The sequence below is a fragment of the Meriones unguiculatus genome, chromosome 10, assembly GCF_030254825.1.
Source record: "Meriones unguiculatus strain TT.TT164.6M chromosome 10, Bangor_MerUng_6.1, whole genome shotgun sequence".
Lineage (NCBI taxonomy): Eukaryota > Metazoa > Chordata > Mammalia > Rodentia > Muridae > Meriones > Meriones unguiculatus.
The window spans coordinates 3,582,514-3,608,819 of record NC_083358.1 but is presented as its reverse complement, the minus strand read 5'-3'; the positions used below and the strand labels follow the sequence as shown (position 1 = coordinate 3,608,819).

Sequence of the window (26,306 nt, the reverse complement as noted above, 5' to 3'; positions counted from 1 at the left end):
TTTTATCTTGTCTTCTGAAAGACCAGGAAGAAACGTGAAAAAGCTCAAAGAACAGGTGTTAACAAGGGCAATGAAGAGCCACAGTTACAGGCTGACAGACTAAAACAATGGGAGCCAGAAGACAACAAAGTGGTCTTGCTTTTTTTCAAGCCCAGGCATGGTCTTACCGCTGTGAAGCGAGTGCCTTTCCACGCGCTGGTTTGTGACAGATACAGCTGAGTGCAGTAAAGCAAGCGGGAGGCTAGTGCTGCAGAGGGTAGCCCGGAAGTCGGGAGCTCAGTCTCTACTGAGGAGAGGCCTTCAGTTCTGTCCTCAACACAGAGGAAAAAGACTCAAATCAAGAAAAAAAAATAGTCCAATCAACTCACATGGAGGTTTGTTCTTTGAGCAGAGCTTGCTCACTCTCACACCTAGTCCTGTCCCAAGTGGTGAGGGAATTTAAACATGTAGAGTTCATTTATTTAGTGGGTGTGCACACATGTGGGTGCCAGGGTGTATGTGTGGAGGACAGCATGGCAGCTTCTCTCCTTCTAACACCTGTGTCTTGAGACTCAAGCTCGGGTTGTCCCGAGTGGCAATAGGTCCCTGTATCTGCGGAGCCATCTCACCGACTCAGGCTAAGGAGTTTTTACTCTCCTCTCCATGGATCCAAGCCCAGGCGATGGTGCTGGGCAGCTTCTTCTAAGTCCCCATTGGTCAGTTCTCCGGCTGTACCTTCCTGCCAGGCCTGCCCCTGGCTGCCTGTGCCTCAGAGCTGCAGCTGAGCTGCTCTGCCAGCATCTGTGTTTTCCTCAAGCTTTTCTTCCCAAGAGCTGGCTTGTTTTTGAGAGCTCTTGGTTTTGTCAGTGAGGTTTTCACTGACACAGCTGGTGGCACGACCTGGTGTGGCTATTATTTCTTTCTTTCTTTCTTTTTTTTTTTTTTTTTTAATTTGAGCCTATTCCCATTTCCCCAGGTTCCCCCACAGCCCTTGCAGTCCCAGAGTTGCTGCCTCCCCTGTAGTTGCTGAGCAATAGTCATGATGGGTGTGGGCAGGCGTGGGCAGCAAGAAGAAAATGGTCTGGTGGGAAGCCAGCTGTGGCTAGATATTTTTAAATAGCTTAAGATAACTACCTTACAATTCTATGCCCAGAGAAAATATCCTTTAACTAGGTTGAAACCAAACAAAACATATCACATCTTTCCCAAACAAAACCCGAGAGATTTGGCGTGAAGAAACCTGTACAGAGGGAAAGAGCCAACAATGTTACTCAAGTAGGAGAAAATGAAATCCCAGGTGGAAGACAGCAGCTCTGAGAAGAAATAAGCCTGGAGAGCACTGTGCTAAGTGAAATAAGCCAAGTGAAGAATGATAAATAACATGGAATCTCAGTTGCCCATGGAATTAAAAACAAAAACAAACTTGCAGTCAGGGAGGGAGAATAGAATAGTTATGCCAGGGGCTGGACTGAGACTTATAAGGCTTCAGTTAGGCAGGAGAGGACCGTTGAAGAGACCTATTGTATAAGGTGGTAACTATGCCTTATATCGTCCTCTCCATCCTAAGTATGTGTGGTGAGGCCTATCCTAAATATCTTGATTCCAACAAAAATGTAAAAGAATAACTAAGAATGGTGGTTCGAGCCAGGTGTGGTGACACACGCCTTTAATCACAGCACTTGGGGCTGGTCTTGAACTCATGATGCAGCCAAGGATGGTGAAATTCTGATCCTCTCATCTCTGCCTCCCAGGTGACAGGACCGAGCACTGTATCTGAAGTATAAGGGTCCAGAAAGTTTAAAAGACTTTAACAGATTTACCACAGAAAGTTGGTTTCTATTTTAACACCGATAAGCCTGATTTTTAAGTGAAAACAGTTGACCTGAGGTAATTGGTTGTAAACCATTTGCCTCGCAAATGTGAGGATCTGAGTTTGATCGCCCAGACCCCATGTAAAAGAACCCAGGTATGCTGGCGTGTGCTTGCATGTGCTGGGGAAGCAGCCAGGTGGATCCTTGGAGTTTGCTGGCAAGCCAGTATGGCCGAACTGGAGAGTTCCGGGCTAATGAGAAACGCTGTCTCAGAAACAAGGTGGTGCCTGAGGATCCCTGGAGCTGCTGCTATGCACACACGTACACACAGGCACACACAGGCATACAGGCACACACAGGTACACACACAGACACATATACAGGCAGACACAGGCAGACACAGGCAGACACAGGCACACAAAGGCACATGTAGGCACACAGGCACACATAGGTGCACACAGGCATGTGCTACCCAACATACAAAAGGTGAAAATTCTTAGTGGAGAAAAAGAAGGTTGTGTGGTTTTCTTAAATTATTTTTTTGTGTGTGTGCATGTGTGCATGCGTGCAGAGCCTGTAGAGGTCAGAAGAGAACATCAGGTCCCCTGGAACTGGAGTTGGGAGGTGCCAAGTGGGTTCTAGAAACTCAATCTGATCCTCTGGAAGAATAATATGCACTTTTACCAGTTTGCAGGCGGCCTCTCTCCCAGACAGGAAGGTCATGCCTTAAAACAGTTCAATTTAACAGCAACGCACACACTCCCTGCACTGAACAGACATGATTCCTTTGCAATTCACCTGGATACATAGCTTCACTGCCTTCTCTGTGGCCAGGCTGTGCCACCAGATAAAATGGAGCAGGACTTTGGCCAGGGTTAACAGGCAGGTAAGTGTTGCCCAGAGGAGAGACCGACACAGGACTTGAGGTTGATAAAAACAGACAGAATGTAAACCAGGCACAGGAAGAGAGGAGGACTGAGCGTGGACCGACAGACAAGCCAGCTTCTTGCAATGGGCCTCCTGGCCAACAGGTATTTTGTTTGGCTTACCAGGTGACTGTCTGGCCTAGTTTCATGTTGTGGTGAAAGACCCCTCGTCCTCCCCTATACAGCTGCAGTGCAGGAAGCTGGAGCGTGCCTGAGGCCAACCATGCAGGCCCTTAAGCAGACACGACACCAGAGAGAGCAGAGGAGGGAAAGGCATTGATTCCTCACAGGACAAAAGGCAGGCAGGCCTGGGAGGCCCTTTCCCAGTAAGAAAGTGTCCCAGGCCCATTGCCCATCTTTATGTAGCTGGATGCTAAATGGTGCTAGACACACTATATGAGTCTGCCTTTGCAGAAAGAGACAGAACACGCGCACACACACACACACACACACACACACACACACACACACAGTGGTGGGGGGATAAATGATAAGAAGTAGACATGTCTGTAGCCTTGGATCTTTATGTACTTATGTGACAGCATAAGCAGACAATAATAACATATGTCCTTCATCAGTCAGACCATAAAGGGTGTGAATGACAGTGAGGAAAGGTGACCTGGAATGTCACCCCTGAGGACTGGTTCTGCTGTTGACGATAGGTCTTCTTCAGAAGCTGTCCGGGTACTCTGAAACCTTGAATTTAGGATGCATGGGGACTGGATCGGGGCAGTGATACATGCTGGCCATAGAGACAACAAAACCTCAATTTGTTAGTCTTTATGGACTCTTCCTCCGTTCACTTCTGCCCTAGTTCCTGATTGGTATCTGCTCCATAAAAACAGGCCAGCAGTAACTGTAGCAATAACCATTGTACCATAGAGGCAATTCCTTGAGGTAAAGGAAAGAGTAGTTTACACAAGATAACAGCAAGTGTGGAAGTGGAGACAGAGAGATAGTCGTGTCTGCAGAGTCTGTAGATCCTCGCCATCTCTCCCATGCTTTGCCTGTCTTTGGACCACACCAAAGCTAGTTGGTACCCTTTGCTGTTGAGACCAGCCATACCTTTGTGTCTCTGATGGCTGGGTTCTCAGCAGCCTGCCTCTGATAGGTGACCTTCTCCTAGTAACACTGGCCATGGCCTGTGGTCTGTGTCATTGTCCCTCGGGTCCCCATGTTGCAGCTGCCCCAGCATCTGCTGTGAAGCACCTGTTTCCTTTGGTGGTGGAGGTCAGACCGCAGATGTCCCCCTCCTGTTTATTTAGGGTAGGCGCCCCAGTTTCTTAGTTCACCACTGTGTATGGGTGGTGCACTGTGATGGGGCTCTGGCATGCATTGTAAATGTTTAGCTGTAACCTTGACCTCTACACACTGGGTGCTGGCTGCAACCCTACTCCCAGTTATGAAGAACAATTCCAGACAGTGGAGGTGGGAGTGTCCAGGAATAGCCTGGGCTGTCATTTCTGGTAGGACTGCCGGGGAGATGCATCAGTTTTCTGCTGCTGCTGTAACAAACAGTTGCGTAACAGAATGCAATCTTTTTCATACAATTCCTGGGGTTAGAAGTCTGAAAATCACAGCAAAAGTTGAGGTTCATACTACAAAGTTCCTTCTTGGGGTCCTAGGGGAGACTGGGCCTTACTTTTTCTTGCTTCCAGAAGGCTCTGACATTCCTTGACTTGTGCCCCAACTCCAACAGGGTCATCACTTAGGACTTCACCATTTTTGAATCTCTGGCTCTTTGGTCCCTTCCTTTCCCTTAGGAGGGCATTAACAATTGCCCTGGCCCCTCTGTATAATCCAGGACAGTATGTCCACCCCAATATTCTTACTCCTATTTTCAGAGCCACTTTTGGCACTGAGGTAATGTTCACAAGTTTCTGCAGTCAGCATCTCTGGGAGTCATTGCTTGAGCCATAGGGCTCAATGAGGAGACACCTTAGTGACAATAATGAGAGCACTGGGTGTGGTGCAAGCCTTTAATCCTAACACTTGGGAGAGGCAGGTGGATCTTTTGTCACTTGCCAGTTCAAAGCCAGCCTGGTCTACAGAGTGAGACTTCTCTTTCAAAGAGAAAAAGAAAGTGAACGAAGTGGAGAGAGAGGAGGAGAATGAAGAGGATGATGTGGGAAGAAAGAGAGGAGAGAAAGGAGAGGAAAGGAGGAAGGGGAGGGTAAGAGGAAGCAAGGGATGGGGATAGGAAAGAGGCAGGCAAAGGAAAAGAGGAGAGAGGGGAGAAAGAAAAATCTATAGGCGGAGCAATCCCAGTTCAGGGAATGACAGCCATGAGTCCCGGGGAGGACCAGGCTTAGCTGGCTTCAAAAGGAAGTCCAAATGAGACAGAACAGCTAGCAGATAGCAATAAGGGCAAGTGACCAAAGCAGAGCCATACTGTTGTGACTTGTGACAACTTTGTTGCTTTTGACTAAGGCCTTACAAAGTTTAAGTGATGGAGCCACATTATCTGGTGTGCTTTCATGGAATTTTGTTGGCTGTTGTGTGGATAGACAGCTGAAAATTGTGCAAAATGGTAACAGGAGATCTCTATTACCGTGGAACAAACCCCCCAAACTAAGTTACTTTAAAACAATGCTGATTTTTGTCTTACAGTTGGTTGGTGATGGACAGGGTTATTTGCTGTGGCACTGAGGGCCGAGTTCAGCTGGCTGGAATGTTGACTGATGGCCTCACTTTTCTACCGTGTACCTCAGGAGGGTGGCTGTAGAGCTAGTCCAGCCTTTCTGTCCAGTCAGGTAAGGACTTTGTACATGGTGGTAACAGCTTCCAAGAGAGCTCAGTGGAAAGGGCCTGGAGTTGAGCCAGCACCACATTCTTGGCATTCTCCTGGTCAAGCAAAGTTCAAAGGCCAATTCTGCTTTAGGAGGAAGGAAACAGAGCACACTTACACAGGGCCGTGAACCTTAGATGGGGTTGGAACCAGGACCTTTCAGGTGAAGGATGGCGTGGGTTCAGTTGGTGGAGTCTAAGGAGACCAGATTATAATCTGAGTAGGTTTTGAAAGTAGAAGCCATAGTCTGTCTGCTTGCATGGCCACAGAAAAGCAACATAGGCTAGTGGTTTTAAAACCTGTTTATTGATACCTGGAGTGGTGGTGCAGACTTTTAATCCCAGCCCTTGGGAGGCAGAGGCCAGGTTGGTCTACAGTTGAGTTGCAGGACAGCCAGGGTTACAAAGAGAAACCTTGTCTTGAAAAAAATTTTAAGTCATCAATGGTTCTGGAGGTTGTCAACACGGTTGTGATCTGATGGATTCTCTTTGGTTGCAGACGGACACCTTCTGAGCCATGTTTTCACATGGCCTGTTTTTGGTGTGCATATATAGCAATTTATCTTTTAATTAATTAATTAATCAATTTTAGACAGTGTCTCACTGTGGGTCCCTGTCTAGCCTGGGATTTGCTGTGTAGACCAGGTTAGCTGCAAACTCACAGCCCCTGCCTCCCCCAGTATTGGTATTAAAGGCGTGTGTCACCATGCCTGGGTTATTTTTATAACATTCATTTCTTATCTATTTGTGTGTGCACGTCCACTTGTGCAGGTCAAAGGAAACTTTCTGGAGGCACTTCTGTCTTTCTACCCTGTGGGTCCTGAGAATTGAAGTCAGCTCATCAGGCTTAACGGCAAGTGTCTTCATTCTCTAAGCCACCTTGCTGGCTCTTTCTCTCTTTCCACAGGGCCACCAATCATACTGGATTCAGATCCCATGCTCAGGACCTCACTTATATCTCACAAATGTCCTTGATCCAAATGTGCTCACACTGCAGCTTGGAGCTGCAGCATGGCCTGGAGCAGCAGCATGATTCTGTACGGAACAACTAAGGTATGTAAAGTGCAGTAAGAGAAGAAGAAGAAGAAGATGATGATGATGATGTTTGCATCTGTCTGTGTGTGAGTTTGTGCTCACAAATGAGATAGCTAGCTAGATAGGTAGGTAAATGGATGGATGGACGGACAGATAGCAACTGTTAGGGTAGGAATGAACTGAGATTGTAAATGTAGCTGAAGAAGTAGGTTCAGGGATGCTTGTATTTAATTTTAGGCACGCTGGTTTTGAGAACTACATTAGGCATTCAAGGACAGATAGGTAGTCTAATGTCCATGTGGTCTGGACTGAAAATGTAAAGTGGGTAATTGTTGCAGCGATCCTCCTGTCTTTGATTTCCAAGTGCTGGGATTACAGGGATGTGCCACCATGCCTGGCTCACTCTTTAATAAATAATACACTTTCTGAAACACAACAGACATATCATGTAATTCACATAGTGACCAACTAAAGAACTGTTAGTATATTCACAGATTTGTGTGACCACCACAGTCAATTTCAGGACATTTTCATTACCCCAAAATAAAGTCTATACCCTTTGGCTATCATTTTTTTTCCTTCTACGTCTGTTAGCCCTACGTAACCCCTAATAGGTTTTGTTCACTGAATTATATGGTCCTTTTTGACTGGCTTCTTCCACTTAGCTCATTTTCAAGGTCCCTCCATGTCATAGCATGAATGATGCTTCTTTTAACTGCCAGATAATAGTTCACAGCACTTTTCTGTCTCCTCATGGTTGGCTATTTTCCGTGTTCTTGGTTACAGCTATCCTACCACACAGGATGTGATTAGTTCCTTGCTAATTTCCCTATCATTACATGGCTTCTCTCTCTCTTCGATTTTAGATGGAAAACATTACTTTTATCTACATCCTAACATTGCTTAAAATTTAAGTCTGTGAGTGGGTGTGTGCACGCCTGAAATATACATTGGATCCCATCAATATCTTCCAAATGTTCTGGTTCAAAGGTCAGGGATGTGACTCTGTGGTAGAAAGTTATTTTAGCAGCTGTGAAGCCCTTGGCTCAGGCTCCAGAAGTGAAAGAAGCAGGTAACTAAGCAGGAAGCAGAGTCAGGCCCAGCGGTGAATATCTGTAATCTCAGCACTACAGGAGGCTGAGGCAGCAGGATTATTTGAGCCCAGCCTGATTTTATGCAGTGAGTTTGGGGCCAGCTTGGGCTACATATCAAGACTCTGCCTAAAACAAAACAGTACAACAACAAAATGAACTGCTGGTGGGACACAGCATTCAGAAGGCAGAGGCAGAAAGGTTAGTTCAAGGTCATGCTCAGCTCTAACTCTAGTTTGAGGTCAGCCTGGGCTATGTGAGATCCTACATTTCAAAATAATAACCTCGAAAAACTGAGCAAAAACTCAACTCCCCAAGCTCCCAAACCCAACCTAAAACCATCACTCAAGATTCTGATAACTGCCAGCCAGGTGCAGTGGCACATCTGTAATCCCAGCACAGCACTTTGGAAGACAGAGGCAAGTGGATCTCTGTGATTTCGAGGCCAGCCTGGTCTACTAAGTGAGTCCTGGACTACACAGAAAATCCCTGTCTCGAAAAACGAAACAAAACAAACAAAAAAAGATTCTGTTAATTTCCCATGCTCCCATGCCTAGTTTATGGAATGACCATGTAAAGGAGATACTGAAAATATCAGCCCCTGAGAACCCATTTTGTGGTGTTCCCAACATCTAAAACTGGTTGATATGTGACATTTCCCCTGTGAAGGTGACGGAGTGAGCACCTTTTACAGCAGGTGCCTCTGGAAGGTTTTGGCTTCAGCCAGTCCAACTGAGGCAATTACAAACTCCAGATTTAAGATACCACAGAGCAGTCCTTTTCCTCCTCTCCTTGTCTTGGGGTGCAATGATCCTTTAAAAATAAACAGCTAAAAAAAAACCCAAAACAAAAACAGCTGTTTTACCAGGTAGCAACACATAGTGTCTGTGACTAAAACAATAAAACAAGGAGACAGGAAAAGGATTATGGGGAGGATTCTTCTGGCAGGCTGCCAGGAAGCTGAAAGGGTTCTGACAGAGGTGTAGCTAGTAGAGGCCTGAGGTTACTTACTTATGTAAATGTGTGCTGGGAAAAACAGCTCAGGGGATCCACCTCCTTTAACTACTCCAAGAAGCCATTATGAGTGATGAAACTCTGGCTCTGAGAAGCAATGGGAAAAAAAGTTCACGAAGCAGAGACAGTTGAGCCAGGGAGTGGCTGCAGAAGGAAGAGGATGATTCAGGTTTTGGGAGTGAAGCCTTGGGAACTGTTTTGGGAGAGCATACACCTAAGTTAGTGCGGACTGTGATTCTCTCAGCCACTGAATTCCTTGAATCCTGGAGGAAGTTAGATTAAGACACTGAAATCAGAGTAGTCTCTTTGGTTTTGAAGCATGGTCAGGTGACATTTTGTCATGAATGCATGTGCGTGTATATGCAAGTGTGTAAGCTGGAGGAGTCATGAAATAGCATCTTTGATAATATGTTGCGGGAGGGTTTCTCACATGAACCTAGAGCTTGTTGAATAGTCTTTCCTGGGGATCTCACTGTGCTTTCCCAGAAATTATAGGTGATGTTAGCATTTATGTGGGGTTAAGGAGGAGCTTTGTTCACCGGGTCGTCCCCTCCTTTCCCCAGTGTCTAAGTGCAATCCACCTTTTAGTTTTTATAGACAGGGTCTCTCACGGGCTCAGAACTTCCCAAGCACGCTACCCTGGCCAGGCAGCAAGCCCCAAGATCTGTGTGTCTCCATCTCCCCAGTGCTGCTATATGTGAGTTCTGGGTGTCATCCAGGTTCCACATGCTTGCATGGCAGGCACTTTACCTACTAAGCCATCTCTCTGGCTTCACATCACTGTCAATCAAAAAGGGAAGTGCTGGTGAAAGAGAACAGGCTTACAAGTCGCAGAAACTCAAGACAATTGTGTCCAGCATCCATCAGCTGACATTCTCCAGCTGCTGTCTCTTGCACAAGAAATCTGTCCAATCCATCCAGCTTTTCGAAGATTTGAGGGTGACAGGTTTTGGAGATGGAAGATACTTTGGAGGCTACTAAAGGCAGAAAGCCCTTTAGTAGAGAGAGGCTCCTGTCATGGCCTTAATGTCACTGCCCAATTCCAGCTATGTCATTTCTGTAACTGTCCCTCTGTTCCCAAGTTAACAAGGACAGACCGTGTGACGCAATGTCTGTAACACGGACATGGCTCAACTTACTCAAGATGCTTGGCTTGTGCCAATCTTGAGCACGGTTCTTTAATAAGGGGCTGCTGGAGGCCTGGAGGTAATGCTACCAGGGCCCCCAAAGTCCAGCCAGACCAAGTTGCGACTGCTCAACCAACATCCGTACTGACTGAACAAGGTGACCAAACTTTCCACCTATTCCAAAGCGGCTTCTCTTCGAAATACTCAAAGAGTCTGCGAGGCAAGCATAACCACTCTCACTCGACAGAGGTGTAAACTGAGGCAACAGCCAGCACCTCCAGGAGCACACACCCACCACGTGCTGAGGTGTACACAGGAGGCTAAATCAGAGGCGGGAGGTGAAGCTCACCGGGTGTGCTGCCCAGGCCCGCCTGCCAGCCGAGGCTCGCACCCGACCCACACGGCACAAGCGGGCACAGGCCGGGCACAACGGAAGTATGCGCGGCCGAGGGAGCGCGCGGGGGGAACGTGCGTACGTGGGAGAAGCCGGGACACAGACCGGAAGTGTGTGCGGCGGAGGGAGCGCGCGGGTATCGGGGCCGGAAGCGTGCGCCGCGGAAGGAGCGCGCCTGCCGCGGCGCTGGAGGCGCAGGCCGGAAGTGTGCGCGGCCGGGGGCATCTCGGCGGCGGACGCGGCTCCGTAGCTGAGGCTGCGTGCAGGCTCCGCTTCCGGCGGCGGCCTTCGGCGACCAGGCCCCTGTGCGCTGCTAACCTTCGGGCCCTTGCCGCTTTCCTCGGCGTCCGGCGACGGCCCGTTCGCTGCGCCAGCCCGGCGGCTGCGGTCCCTGCGCGTGCGAGCCAAGGCCCCGCGGACATGAGCGGCAAAGAAGGTGCGGGCGCCCAGGGCGTGGAGGGGAGGGCCTGCAGCCTTGTGGCCCTGCTCGGCTGTCACCGCGCTGCAGGCCTGCCCCGGTGTCCCCTGCACACCGGCCTCGGGGACAGCCCCCTTCCTTGAGTCTCGGATCCGCGCCTTTATCTGAGCCCTGCGCCGGGGCATGTCCGGGTCATGGCTGGGGAGGCGGCCCGGGAGGCCGGGCTCTGCGGGCACCGGGCGGAGGAAGGGGGTGGCATGGGCGGCCTGGGCTGTGCGAGCGCGACAATGGAAGGGCGCTCTCCAGCTCTCCCTCTTTTCTGCGTAAGGACCAGGAGGGTTCAGGAAGAGGAAGCATGACAACTTCCCACATACCCAGAGGAGGGAAGGGAAGGATGTCAATTCGTCTTCGCCGGTGATGTTGGCCTTCAAATGTAAGTTCCCGTAAGGAGACGCGTCGTCGTAGTGTGTTTGTATGTGTGTGTGTGTGTCAGGGGGCGGCTAGGCCATGGTTGTAAAGCTTAGTTTTCCTGAATTGTGTTGGTGCTAGGTCTGGCCTGAAAAATCTGTATTCCAAAGGTTCAGATAACAGGATCAACCTGTCCACGTTAATAGACTAAGATTGTCAGGGTACGAGTGTCCACACGTTTACTAAGAGTTCCTGTTCTTTGTTGTTGTTTGTTTGTTTTTTAGAGACAGGTTCCTCTGTGTAGCTCTGGCCGCCCGGGAACTCTGTAGACCACACTGGCCTCGAACTCACAGAGATCCATCTGCCTCCGCCTCCTAAGTGCTGGGATCAAAAACGTGCACCACTACTGCCCAGCTAATAATTAGTTCCTATTCTGTGCAAAGTGCTACCTCAAAAAAAATTTTGTCTGAGCCAGTATAGTTAACCAGTGAAACATACACCAAATATAAATATATGTGATAGGAAGTGGTGAGAAGATGATGTTACATACAGGATAGTTGTTATGAGTGTGGGATATTTCCTTATTAAATAACCTTAAATGCTTATGTGGAACTGTTTACCTGTTTACCGATGTTAACATCTTCATAAGCCATAATAGTCAAGGTCTTTGGGATATAGATTGTGCTTGCCACATTGCATTTGTTAAAAGCAAGGCAAAGTAAGAACCGCTTCATATTTACGAAGAAGGAATTAGTTTGCGCCTTGTAAAGAGAAGGGTCTCAACTAATTTGTGGACAGTTTTAAAAGAACCTAAACCTAGACCGTTTTAAAAGTACCTGAAGTGATCTTCCTAAGTGTAGGGACATGAGGTGTAATTATAGGAGCAGAAGGCATGTTGATGTGGCTGAACACCGGATGGAAACAAGCTGCTCGTTTCCAGCATATTTGCTGCTTTTCTGGTTCTCTTATGGGTAGCTAGGCCTTGAGCTTGTCTTTGCTTCTGATAGTGCTTTTGTTACCAGCCCAGTGGACCATGTTTTCAAGACCCATCAAGTGGCTCCTTGGTGATGAACGTTACGTTCATTCAGTTTCTAGCCATTCACTCAGGAGATGCTGTTATTTTTTCCCTAAACCTTCTCTATGTGTTTATTATATCATTGGTGTGTTTTATTTAATCACTTGTTAATTATTCCAGTGTCTTATGTTTGACAGTAGGAACTGTGTTTCACCTAATTTTGCATTTATAATATCAGCCAGAATCCGGAGTCTTCGTCATCATTATCACTAATACTGAGATAGTCTCATTGGCCCAGACTGATCTTTTGAGGATGACTCTTACGTCCTGATCTTCCAGCCCCCGTCTCCTGAGTGTTCGGGATTGCAGGTCCATACCACCATGCCCTTGTTATATAGGGAACAGAAGAAAGAAGATTTATTCAGTGTGGTCACATTGGGAGAGTGACAGTGACAGTCCAAGGACACCTTCTGGGGATTGTTTTTATGCAGTGCTGAGGATTGAACCCAGGGCTCCTGCATGCCTGGCCAGAACCCTACCAATTGGGCTATAGCCCAGCCCTGCAATGCTGCTGTTAATATTAGGAAACTGAAAGCCAATAGTGTTATTTTGAGATGATAGGAAGATAGTTTGTTGTATTCATTTGCTATACCAGTGTCACTCTGAAGTAGTTTACAAATTTTTCTAAAGTTCTTCAGGGATCCAGAAGTTCCGTGTTTTGTCAGATGATGGAGGGCTGTGTTCAGTTACTGCATTTTGAGAATCAGTGTCATGAGCACTGTACTCTGCTTGCCAAGTCGTCCATGGAGGCAGCTGACTACAGCGTTGGCTGCATCCACTGTGTGTCACATGACTTTCTGTCATCCGACTGGCTTGGAGTTAAGACTGCAGCTTATGGTTATCACAATGTGTTCTAGCATTTCAGCAGGAGTTGGACGCGAGGCATGACAAATATGAGAGACTTGTGAAGCTGAGCAGGGATATTACTGTGGAAAGTAAGAGGACGATTTTTCTTCTCCATAGGATTACAAGGTGGGTGAGCATCTTTGAACTTTGCTATTTGGTGAGGTGACTTAGTGTAAAGGTGCTTGCCACCACGTGCGATTACCTGAGTTGGATTTCTGGACAGGTTTGTGAAAAGAAAGGACTGATTCCTGAAAGTTGGCTTTTGACCTCCACACAGACATGCACACCCACTCAGACACACACAAGTAAATATAATTTAAAAATTAAAATTTATCTTTTGATGCATTATACTTATACATTTTATATCTCAACAGATAGTAACAGATGTTAGAATATATTTTGGGTTTTAAACAGTGTCAGATGATACTAGCAGCTGTATTTAAAAAAATTACTATCTCAGTGGTTAAGAGCCCAGGCTGCTCAGTTCCCGGCACCCGCACAGTGGCTTACAACCATCTGCAGCTCTTGTTCTAGGGCATCTGATGTCTTGTTCTGGCCTCTGTGGGCACCGGGCACACAGATGGTACACAGATGGACATGCTGGCAAATATTCACAGATATACAATAATTTTTAAAATATTTTAATTTTGTTTTAAAATGTGCTGTGTGTGTCTGTTTGTGGGTATTTGCACAAGAGTGTTAGACCCCTGGAGTTCTGGGTGCCGGGAAGTGAACTCTGTTTCTCTGTAAAAGCAGTATGCATTCCTTTTTTTTTTTTTTTTTTTTTTAAGTTAGACTGTTGTGAGCTGTCATGTGGGGTTGGGAATTGAACCTGGTCCTCTGGCAGAGAAGATGGTGTTCTTAAGCACTGAGCCATTCCCAGTAGTGTGCATTCTTAACTGCCGAGCCCTCTCTACAGCCCTAAAAGCAACATTTTAAAAATAGGAGGAAAAAAAAACAATAAGAGAGGGAATTCTTGCTTTTAGCCTACCTGAGGATTTCATACTGTGCTTGGATCATTTACATGTTTTTATATGTATTATATATATAAGGATAGTCTGAAGAAAATATATTAAATCTTGAATTATCTTTTGGAGCCTATTACATTAAAGTATCAGTTGATATAAAAATTTAATATTAAACAGATGTGAAAATATGGTTAATTTCCCATTCAGTTTTCTACTGCGTGCAGCTGTGTCTATTTCTGGTTCTTGTTGCCTTCCTATTGTAATATGTGGTTTATCTGGTTTTGTGTTTTTACAGCACATAATACTGCTAGCTGCTCAGCTCTTTGACACTTTCTCTTTGAGCCCTGTGGCGTTGTTTGCTTTGCATTTTCCTTGTCCAGGCCAATTGTCTTGCTTCTCTAGGGAGCTTCCTCTGGTGCCTGGGTTGGAAGAAGGAACACGGTGACGCTGGCTGAGCAGTGGGTTAGGCAGTCTGCAGAGGCAGGAGTGTCTTAGGAGCACAGCCAGGAGACAGCCTTCATCTCCACTCTCGCTCCTTTGCTTCCTTTGCTTTCCCGTCTCACGCAGGGCAGAGGGTGTTTGCTTCAGCCTGTGAGTCCAGCTCATCCCAGACGTGGATTCCAGGTGCCTGTAGAGGGCTGGATGCACCTTGTTCAGGGAAGAACAGGTGCAGTTTATTGGTTTTTACTATTTAAAATATTTTGAAGCATTCCATTACACTAACTGAAAATTCTTTGGTTTTTGGTGGCATGGGAATTGAGCCAGTACCTTTCTTTTTTGAGACAGGAGCTTACGGTCCTCTGTCCGCCTCCTAAGAAGTGCACCTGATAACCACACCCAGCTTCCTTTGGGAACAAACAAAATATACGTACTGTTAAATTGGATTTCTTGTTTCTCTTGCATTTTAAAAATCAATTCTGGCAATTTATGTCAGTCAGTAGGGGTGCTTATTAGGTTATTTATATTTAATGATAGGTATTGGTTCTCTTCTTTTTTTTTGCTTTGTTTTTGGTCTTTCGTCCTTTTGGTTTGAAGCTCCTCTTTTAATCTGAGTCTTTTTCCAGCCCTTTGTTGTCTTTGAGCCAGAGTCTAGTGCAGCTGAGCTCAGGGTGCTTCTGCCTGTGGTTTCCTTGGATAGACTAGTATGGCTCTGTACTGTGTCTGCCTATTTCAGATGAGCTTGTGTGTTTGTACATGTACTTACAGGAACATGTGGAGGGCGGGTGTTGGCCTCTGACATCTTCTGTTTCTTGTCTGACTTATTTTTATTGTGAGATAGAGTTTTCACTAAGCTAGAGCTTCCTGCTTTGCCTAGACTGGCCAGTGAGCTCCAGCTATCTGTGTGGCTCCTCTGACCATAATGCTGAAGTTAAGCTGGGTTTTATTAGGGAGCATGGCGTCTGAACTCCGGCCTCCTGCTTCTACAGCGAGTCTTTCCCCCATGGAGTCATCCCACCAGCTTCTGGTCCAGCGACGACAACTGCTACTACTACTTCTTCTTCTTCCTCTTCTTCTTCTGGACAGAATCTCTTCTTGTAGCCCTAGCTGTCTGGAACTTGCTGGCCTCAGAGTCAGAAATCTGCCTGTCTTTGCTTCCTGAGCACTGGGACTAAGGCTGTGTGCCACCATGAAGTAACTATTGTCTTTTTGTGTGTGTGTGTGAGAGAGAGAGAGAGATTTATTTATTATTTACCTGCCTGTGGAAGTCAGAGGACACTTTTGTGGAGTGCATTCTTTCATCCCACTTGTTCCAGGAATCTAAGCCCGGGTCTTCAGGCTTGCACAGCATGGTCCTCACTTCCTCAGCCATCTCAGTGGCTCTGGGTTGAACACTTTGATTCTCTTAGATGTACATGTGTGTGTGCATGCTGCTTAATGGTCTACGGTGTGTGTCTCAACAGTCTAGACTGTCTCTCTCAGATAGTGCTGGGCTAACTGAAATTTGCAGAAGCTAGCCTCACAGTTGCTTTGCAGGGTTCTGGTAGATAGTTAACGTGGTGAATTCAGGTCTGGTGTTGATGTGCCCTGTCAGTTACTGCAGTGAATTGGAAAGTAAGGGCTGCTCAGACATCTCTTTACACCAGGCGGAGAAGCTGATATGTGTAGGGTAGTCTTCCTTTCCCTCCTAGCCTAGCTCTCTGTGTCACTGTGGTAGTTCTGCAACTCTGTTATAGCCACAGCACACTTTGTTTTTACTCTAAGCAGTGTGATTTAGGAAACAAGGAACAGATTGCACATTTATCCCTGCAGTCACCATTTCTAATGTTGTTTATTCCTTGGCATGTGGATTCAGATTTCCATCTGGAATAATTTTCCTTTGGCCTGGGGAGCTTGCATTAATATGTCTGTAGTGTTGGTGCTGATGAGTCAGCGCTCTCGGCTGCATATGGGCTGGGGAACCATGCTGCCTGCCCACTTTGAGGGTTCTTGTGTGACCTTGAGTACCAGGCCACAGTTTTTGTACTTGCCTTCAGTGACCTGTGCTCAGTTGGAGACTGGGAAGTCCCTGTGTCACGGTGCAGCGCTCTAAAGCACTGTCTGTTGTGGTTTTCTCCTTGCTCTCTGCCCTGCACATTCAACTCATGACCTCCTTAAACTTTCAACTTTTCAACTCATGCTGGGTGTGACTCTGCTGAGGTTTTTTTCTTCCTACATTGTCACTTGGAAACTCTTCCCACCCTGGAGCTGGACATTGGGTGTGTCTTCACTTCCTGCTTGTTGTCCTGTTCAGTGTTCATGTTGCCTGAGTACAGTATCTGAAACCATTGTTTTGCATGATCTATTGTTTTGTTTTCTGTTTTGAGTTTTTAGTTGTTTAGGTGGAAGCAGCCAACTATAGAGGTTGATTTTTTTTTTTTTAAAGATAATTTATTTTCTTTTATGTGCATTGGCATGAGGGTATCAGATTACCTGGAACTGCTTACAGACAGTTGTGAGCTGCCATGTGGTTGCTGGGAGTTGAACCCGGATCCCTTGGAAGAACAGACAATGCTCCTAACCACTGAGCCATCTCTCCAGCCCCAGAGGTTGATTTTTATGAATAAGGTTTTTCTTACAGCTTGATCTCAAGGCTGGGGTTTTCAGGGTTCCTGCTGTCATTACAGTGCTCCCGATATGGAGGAGATCCTGATGGAATCAGAAACTAAGCTGGATGGCGTCAGGCAGAAAATTCTACAGGTAGCCCAGGAGCTCTCGGGCGAAGATATGCACCAGTTCCACCGCGCTGTCACGACAGGTAAGTGTGGGAGTTACATAGGGCATGTGTGACTGTGTCCGTTTTCACCGACACCCCACGGAGGGTCACTAACAGCTTAAACCACCTGTGTGTGCTCCCGCCGGTGTGCACACCGTGGCCCCTGTGCAGATGTAAGAGAGCAACTTGTGGGGTTTGGTGGTCTCTTTCCACCATGTGGGTGTCAGGGCTTGAACTCAGATCATCAGCTTGGTGGCAGGAGCTCTGACCCACTGAACCCTCACACTGGTTCCAGATGAGGACGTCTTTCAAATGAAGTTTTGATGGTCTTATAGCTCAGTCTGGCCTCAGAGTTCCTAGAGAGCTGAGACTGGCTTTGACCTCTTAATCAGTCTTTCTGCCTCTGCCTCCCAGAGCTGGCCTGATGAACACGCAGTACCTTGCCTGGCTCGGGGAAGCCAGAAAGTGGACCTTGAACAGTTGCTTGGTTTGTACTTGGGAAAATAAATCTGTTTATAGTGTTGACAGTGTGGTGCTTATGAGTAGCCGGCTGCTGTAATTGGGGACTTTGGTTTAGTGTTACTCCAAAAGGCCATTCTTTTGACTTGAAAATAAAATGGCTCTGGCATTGAACTAAAGGAGTTGTATGCTTATGAAGCACAGAGCTGACAGCAGGCAGCATTTCCCTGGGAGGCCTGTGTGAGCGCACAGTAGCCCCATGGTTCAACAGTACACCTTGGGTGAGAGTTACTGTGAACCCTCCAAAAGAATGGCTGAACAAGTAAATGCACAATTAACTGCTTGAAATAAGCAACTTAAACTTTTCTATGACTTCTTTTTGTTGTTGAGAAGTTAACAGGTCAGGGAGTGCCCTGCTTCTTAAAGGAAAAGCTTTTTTTGTGTTGTTAGCTTAGTCAGGATCACTTAGCGTGTTTTGAGATGTTTACATGTGTAACATCCGTTGCTTAGCGCCTAAGTAATGTTTTAATAGCTTATTCAAGAATGTGAATGGTGGGTTAGTGAGTGTCTAAGGTCAGGTAGAGATTTTTGGTTTTTAAAATAGACAATGTCTACCCTGCCCACCTGGCCTTGAACTGGGCTCCATGTGTTCATCCATTTGACTGAGGGTGTATGTCCATTGCTGGGCGTGCTGCAGATTCTTACGTGGAGTTGTCCTCCTAGAGTCACAGCTTTTGCTTTGTGGCCCCTGAGTTATTTTTACTGCTTGTGAGTAAGGAAGTCGAGGCTTTAGGAGAGTCTGATGAAGGCTGTCTTTGTCTCTTTCCTTTCTGCTTCAGCTTCACCTACTGACGTTAGCATCAGATGAAGCCAGGACCAAAATTCTCTGAAGTCAGCCTCAACCTGGGAGTGAACTAGCTGTAGTTTAGAAGTGTGTTTAAGTAGGAGGTGATTCAGTGACCGCTTTGGGGACCATTTGATTTTAGTGCGTCTGTATTTCTACCTAGAACCTCAGTGGTCATGACAGCAGGCTTCAGAAGGATCTCCATGCAGTTTGTGACCCTCAAAACCCAGGTAGAGACATGTTTCTAGCCAGTGTCTGGTGGCCACCTGCAAGAGAATATTTTAGTCCAGTTTCTCTTTCATTTCTAGACATTCCTTTGCTTTTCTGAAACCCTGTTTCAGAAAGTTGACATTTTTAGTCTGAACTCTGTAACATTGTGTCAATAAGGACAATAATAGTTTTGAACATACTGTACCAAGTTAATCTCTGCTTTTTGGAACAAACAGTAGCTACTCATAATACAGCTTGTTTTGACCCAAACCCTCTAGCTGCCTCTAATTTACTGTTTCTTTGGAGTTGTCTTATCTGCTCAGCTCACACGAATAGGACTGTACAGTGTCTTTCATGTACTGTGATGGTTTCAGGTTCTGTGTGGTAGCATACATTAATACTTCCTTGTTATGGTGTAATCATGATTGGACAGATTACATTCTATCTGTCTATCAGTTTGGTTCCTGTGAGGGTGCCGCTGTTTACATCTGCCGTCAAGTCTTTGTAGAGCATAACTCCCATTCCTTTGGGGCTTAAATCTGTGATGAGCACTTCTCTAAGAAAAGAATTGAAATCCTGCAAAGCAAGTTGAGATTTCTCAGTTGTTCCCAGGCGAGGTTTGGTGTTGAATGAAGTGATGTGTATGGCTTAGGTCCAGTGAGAATAAAAGCAATCAGAAGTCTGTGATTGGGTTTCCCTGTGCGTGTTCTAAGAGGGGAATGAAGTGAAAAAACTAATTACATAAAAGCAACCTCCAGAGTTCTCTTTTACTGGAAGCAGATTCTGTAAATAATGCTTTTTGGATTTCCTCCAAGGTAGAAGCACAGGGGAAGGCATTGTTTGGAGTATGGCAGTGGGCTGAAAATTTTCACCTTGGGAATTATACACTGAAAATAACGGATGTCCTTTTCATCAAGTTGAAACATAACTTGTTTAAACATCCTTTCACCTACATGTGACCCAGTGCTTCTCAGTGTCTGGGGCCAGGTGTCCTTGAACTCTCCTTGTGAGATAGCACAAGCCTTAAATTTCCTTTTTTCTTTTGGAGACGGGGTCTCCTTTAGCTGAGGCTGGCCTCCAACTCAGTATAGCTGAGGTGAGGCTGGCTTTGATCTTCTGACTCTTGCCTCTACCTCCCAAGAGCTAACAGGCTTATGCCCAGTGCCCAGCTGTGACATGTTTTGTTATTTGTGTTGTTTTTGTTTTTTCAAGACAGGGTTTCTCTGTGTAGCCTTGGCTGAACTGAACTCACTTGGTAGACCAGGCTGGCTTTGAGCTCACAGTGATCCAACTGCTTCTGCCTCCCCCAGTGCTAGGATTACAGGTATGTGCCAGCATGCCCCACTTTTTTTTTTTTTTTTTTTTTAATTACCTGTTATCTCAGGCTGGCCTGAACTTTCTGTGTGGTCCAGGCTGGATGAGAGTCTGGGCAGTGCTCCTGCCTTAAGCTCCTGAGTTGGAATAACAGGCTTGAGCCGCTGTGCACGGCTGAGAGGTCTGTTTCTGAATGTTGTGCTTTACAGCACATGGAGGCCTTGAGGGACCTAGTAGGTGTAGGTGCTTGGGTGTAGCTTGTGTGGCACGAGGCTGAGCAGTTCAGCTGTTTGTACTTCTGTGGCATTCGTGTGTCCACTGTGTTGTGTAGCTATCACCCCGTTCACCCTCCCAAAGTGAGAGTGTGCAACAAGCACGAGCCAGTTTAGCCTTGGCCACTGTGTGACGGTTGTTAGTGGAAGTCCTTCATTTAATTGGTTATGCCTGTTCAAGGGACGCTGCAGTGGTTAGGACGTATGCCCAGACCACCATCCCAGCTGCTGTAGAAAGGGGTTGATGGCACCCTTGGGCCTTGGTACGGAGGCCCAGGGACGCCTGTGTGTCTGGCCTCAGCTGGACGGTCTGCACGGCCATCCAGCACACTCAGCGTGGTGGTGACGGCAGCTCCACTCGTTATGGTAACGCTCTCGCAGCTCTGTGCTTGTTCTAGTGACTTCTCTGTTGGCTTTTCAGGACTGCAGGAGTATGTGGAGGCCGTGTCTTTTCAGCACTTCATCAAGGCTCGCTCACTCATCAGTGTGGAGGAGATTAACAGGCAGCTGACGTTCACAACGGAAGACAGTGGGGCAGACAGCAACACTGTGAGAATCGAAAATTGCATTTGGTTTGCTTCTGTACTTTATACACAGCACAGTGATTGGTGCACACTACTGACTTCCTGAAGCCTGGGTTGCTAGATCTCCTCTGGGAAGCAGTAGTGACAGAACAGGAGTGCCGTGGTGTCAGAGAGAGGGGCTCAGCACATTGCAGCAGGAGTTTAGGGAGCAGTGTACACTCTCAGTGCTTCTAGGTATGTCAGGGACGGCGGCTGTGTGCACCTACTTCAGAGCTTAGTGAAGGAGTTTAACCCACAGACGTTCTTAACTAAGCGCTGTTGAAATAGTGGGCACGTGGCGGGCGCCAGTCCACCACTTACCAAACCACCTCGTGCTTACAGACAGTTGTCTGGCTCTCCTGAATCCAGGAAAGAAAAACTTCTGCATTTTGACTTTCAAAAAGTACCTCTTTCCCCTTTTGGATTTGGACACAGCGTTCAGGCAACCAAGTGGGTCTTTTGATCTCTTTTCTCAGATGCATTAAGATAAACCGGGTTTTTCTACTTTTTCCTTTGTTAATTTTTAAAAATAGCACTCAGAGTCAAGTTAGGTAGATAAACTGTTAGAAGTCAAGATTGCTTGAATGTGAAATAAATTAAAATTGCAAAATAAGCTCTGAAAGAACGTAGTCGCCCTGTTTGCTCGGCTCTCCGGTGTTCTCTGACTTTGTCCAGGAGGAACCCACACCGAGACACGGTGTCTGGCTCTCGCCGGGGCAGTCGCCCATTCGGGGTCCAGTCGCAGGGAGAAGTGGGCAGTGTGTGTCCTGCTTCACGAGAGTAGCCTCCTTCCAGCCCTGATGACAGGGAGTGGGCAGAGGCAGGCCGAGTGTGGTACGGAGGGCTGTGAGTGTGGTCCAGACACACTTCTCACACATGCTTAGCCTGCGTCCACAGCTGACTTTCCCTGTCAGCTCTAGATTTTTGGTGCTGAAAATTCCGAGAATTTGATAAGGAAATTTTCTTTTTAACTTGGCTTGAGAGAATATTGTCATAATCATTTAAAAAATTACTATGACAAATTTCTAACATGCAGAAAAGTAGAGGGAATGATAACATTTGATAGCTTGTATACCAGGACCTGAATAAATGTCAGGAGTTAACATTTTGCTGTGTTTGCTTGGTTCAGGTAGTTATGGATAAGTCATTTTAAAGTACATTAATGATGTCATTATCCTCTTCAACACTCAGTGTCCATCTCAAAAAATTGTACTTTAAGCCCATTTTTTTTCCTCATTAACAGTTTTTAGAAAGCAGAATTTATTTTGACAAATTTTACTTTGTTTGTTTAGGCTTATTTTTCTAAAATCAACCTATAACCATAACCTCTTCTATGTAATACCAAAGACCATTTTCTGAAATAATCTTTTAAGTGGCATTTGAAATGCATTCCTCTTCCACAACCCACTATTTCCTAAAACAAACAAACAAAAACAATAAAACAGTATTGGCTTACAAAAACCCAGATATGTTTACGATGTGCTTTCAGAAGTATCAGAAGGGGCAGGAGGCAGGCTTTGGGGCTTCTCGGTCTGCTAATAAGCAGCTCTTTGACCCTGCTGTGTCAGGCCTTGTCGCTCATGTCCACTTGGGCCGTTGGGCTTCAGGAGCCCCAGGGTCTCTGAACGGTCTAAACAGCACTAAGATGTGGATGCACAGCAGCGGAGTTCTCGGAGACTCCACAACCTGGCAGCCAAGTGCACACTTGTCAGTGTGCTGTCCTGCCTGCTCGTCTCCCCAGCCCCAGCCTGGCCTGTAGAGTTCCTCAGACACAGCGTCACTTAGCTGCGCTCCATACACAGTGCTGACGACTCCGGCATCACTGTGAAGGAAACATCCGAGAGAGACGATGTGGTGAGGGGGGGCAGTGGCAGATGGAGTGTTTTCTTGGGTTGCATGTTATGCATATTGTCTTGTTTAATCCATAATGGCTGCTGAGGCAGGAGCATGATCCTGGTTACAGAGGGGGAGACCTGAGCTTTAAAGAGAAAACTTGCCAAGGGGCAGGTGTCTGGGAAAGGGGAGGTCCTGGGAAAGGGGAGATGAGTCAAGGTCTTTGGGAAGTTAGGCTCACACAGCAGGAGCGGTAACTTGTCTGAGACTGGAGGCCAGAAGGTAAGGATGGGTGTGCTGTAACAGTGGTAAAGGTTCTTGTGGTGAAGGTGACTGAGGACAGTGCAGGGCGAGTGGCAGATGGCTCTGCCATGTCACCTGGATCAAACTGAGGACTTCGGGATTGAGTAGGGCCCAGAAGAGCACAGGGGGTGGGTAGTGTTTGAAGAGGCTGCACAGACTGTGTTTGAGGGTGGCTGGGAAGGTGGTGCAGGCTGGCTGTTCAGAGTTCAGTTCCCAGCACCCACGTGGAGGGTCACGACCGTCTATTACTCCAGTTCCAGGGGATCTGGTACCTTTTCTTGGCCTCTGCAGGCTCTAGGAATGAACCTGCTACACAGACATCATCAAGACAGAACACCCCCCCCACAACATTAAAGAGAACCTCTGAAGAACATCAAGTGATTGCTGAGTAGCTTGCAGTAGATCAGACTCTACAGTCTAGATGTGATGGTGTTTCTAATCGAACATGCACTCCGCTGCTCAGTGTAGGGCTGATGAGGAGATCTCAGCACTGATTCAAGATTCCGAGTTTCTGGGCGTCAGTAGCAGGAGATGGAGGCACTGGCAGGGACCAGGTGCAGCTGTGAGGTGAGGGCAGCCAAGGGTAGAAGCAGGACTGGAGGAAGTGCCCATTGATAGTGACGGCCATGCACCGAAGTCAGCTCGGCCCCCTCAGCATGTGTCTGCTGTGCTCGGCAGGTGAAGTTGCACACAAGAGTTTGTAAGCTGCTATTTGACTCTTGGACTGCAGCCGGGCCGTCGGCTCAGCCGCTCAGCCAGCGTAGGGGGGGTTCCTTGTGCCCCTGCCGCGTAGTCCACACATGGAGATCGGGGAGGGGGCTGACCTGCTGTTGATTTCAGTACTCCATGGTGTGCTGTAGTGTGTTCCCTTCGTCACAGCGTCCTCTTCTTTGTCTTTCGGCAGCCCTCCTCTGAGGACCAGGAGAAGCAGCTTGTCACTTGGAGCCTGAAGATCACTCCTGTGGATTACCTGCTGGGAGTGGCCGACCTCACCGGAGAGCTGATGCGCATGTGCATCAACAGTGTGGGGAACGGGGACATCGACACCCCCTTCGAAGTGAGCCAGTTCTTACGCCAGGTTTACGATGGGTTCTCTTTCATTGGCAACACTGGGCCCTATGAGGTTTCCAAGAAGCTGTACACCCTGAAACAGAGCCTGGCCAAAGTGGAGAACGCATGCTATGCCCTCAAAGTGCGGGGCTCAGAGATCCCGAAGCACATGCTGGCAGATGTGTTTTCGGTTAAAACAGAGATGATTGATCAGGAAGAGAGCATTTCTTAGGCACCCGCTCTGCTGTCTAAGCAGCAGCTGGGAGACGGTTGGTGAGACTGTTTGAGTGTGCATTTGACTCTGTCGTGGCTTTTGTAGATGTTTACAGTTGTACCAGTGTGAAGTCGTTTACAGCTGTATATAAGTTTGTCCACAGGAGTGTTTCCTGCACTCATGAGCGTTTCCATACAGTGTTTGTATATGTGCTTATTCCTGGTGTTTGCTTTAGTGTTATGTGAACATGCTTCCGATTGCACTTTCTGCCACACCCACTTTAATCCACTTTGAACTTGGAGTGACAGGTTTTCAGTGGAAGGAATTCTCTTAAGTGGGTGATTCTGAACCTGGAGAAAAATGCAGTGAAACTTGTGCAGTGAGCGTCCTGTCGGGACGCTGTTGGCAGGGTTGTGGCAAGCTTTAAAGTAGGGCTAGTGTGTGGGACAAGTTAAAATGTAAGCTACCAATCTCTTCTTAAGCATGAGTTTTGGTGATATTAAAATGAGAGTTCATGAAAATCTTGGTCAAGTTTAGGCCATTTTGAATTTATACGAAACAGCTTTCCAGAAGAATTGATGGCTGTCCAGATGTCTCCAGTTTTCTTTTCTCACAAATGTGGGAAGTTGGAGCCGATGCTGTTGTTTCTCGCTGGTGATGCTGAGCAATTATACCTGTGTGTGTAAGGAGTGAGCAGGCAGGCCCCTTGTCACGGGTGAGGGCTTTCCTCACCTAGCCCCTCTTACAGCAGAACAGCTCAGTGGCTGGAGTGCTGACGACCCAAAACTTTGTGCCAGTGATGTTGCCAAAGAAAATGAAATCTGTGTAATTCAGCAATAAGACAATTGCCAACCCAGAGGAGGCCGCGTCGGTGGTCACTGGCCCCTGCGGTTTGGAGCCACTGCCAGCCGCTCAGCTCCTCTGTGGTGGGAAACTGGCTTGAGCCTGGCTGCCAGCACCACACCCTTTCACCTAGCTCTCTGCGAGTTCTTAGAACCTCGATGCTGGGTTTATTTTTGGAAAGAGTATCTATTTGTAAGGGCTGGTTCTTTGAAAGTGTAATTTTCCAAAATTATTACCGAAAGGAAAATAAAATGTGTCCACGCCTGGTAAGTTAGATTTGTTTGTCTTGGTGATGGTGGGGCTTCGCCTTTCTTGTAAGATAGACCGCCCAGTTAGTCAGTGCCATTACCTGTTCTCTTTGTTTGTTCAGCTACTTCAAGTTGAATTTATAATGTTAAAATAATGGATTGAAGAACGTTTTACAGAAATTTAAAGCAAGTTTTGAATAAAATATTAAAATCCAGAAGCTCACGTATGTCTACTGTGTATTGTGGCTCAATGGTGTGGAGAGGAGAGGGCAAGGAGGGCGCTTCTCTCCTTCCGCCGGTTCTCAGCTTGCTGGGAAGGACCTTTTCCATTCTAGCTGATCCTTATCTTTGGCCAAGATTTTATTCTTTCAATAGCACTTAAAAATACTTAGTAGCTGGGTATGATGGTGCATGCCTTTGAATCCCAGCACTCAGGGAGGCAGAGGCAGGTGGCTCTCTGTGGATTTGAGGCCAGCCTGGTCTACAAAGCAAGTCCAAGACAGCCAAGGCTACACAGAGAAACCCTGTGTTCAAACAAACAAACAAAAATAAACCCTTAGTAAATCCAATCATACAATGTTTTGCTGGGTAAAATGAGGACTTGGTTACTATGGAGGCATCCTTTTTTCTTAAGCCCTGAGGTAAGGAGGCTTCCGAGTGGTTTGACTCAGTTTGAAATGCAGTCATGGACTTCCCTCCTGCTCTCTGGTCTTCATGCTCCCTCAGCCAACCCCCTCACGGTTGGCCAGGTGTTCAGGCGTGGTGGGAAGAACTGGGCCTCTGTGTTCTCTAAGGCTAAAGTGCATTCCATGTGCTGGCAAGAAAGACATCCTTCCCTGCACTCTGACTCACACTAGGTGATGCCAGTTCCTGGAAGGGAAGGTACCGCTGGCCTGACAGCCCTGCTGATTTGTCCAGGAAACACTAGACAGCAAGGAGCTGGCCTCCGGGACAGTTAGCAGCGCCGCCTGCAGGCGACTGGGCGTCACTGCTTGCGGTGCATTTGTCGGTGCAGTGGAGGCAGGGCTTGCTTTATTTTTACATTGTGCACTGGCAGCAGCATCTGTTGGTAGGTTTTCTA

The 26,306-nt window shown here is 47.0% G+C and overlaps 1 protein-coding gene across 1 annotated transcript; it reads left to right on the top strand.

Annotated features, from left to right (window-relative positions):
* The first annotated feature begins 10,377 nt into the window (after positions 1 to 10,377).
* Tsnax (translin associated factor X) lies at positions 10,378 to 25,448 on the top strand. Its single transcript, XM_021648439.2, has 6 exons — positions 10,378 to 10,600; positions 10,911 to 11,015; positions 12,923 to 13,037; positions 16,984 to 17,114; positions 20,593 to 20,720; positions 23,775 to 25,448. The coding sequence occupies exons 1-6, from the start codon at positions 10,585 to 10,587 to the stop codon at positions 24,150 to 24,152; spliced, it is 873 nt and encodes a 290-aa protein (XP_021504114.1). The 5' UTR covers positions 10,378 to 10,584; the 3' UTR covers positions 24,153 to 25,448.
* The last annotated feature ends 858 nt before the right edge of the window (positions 25,449 to 26,306 follow it).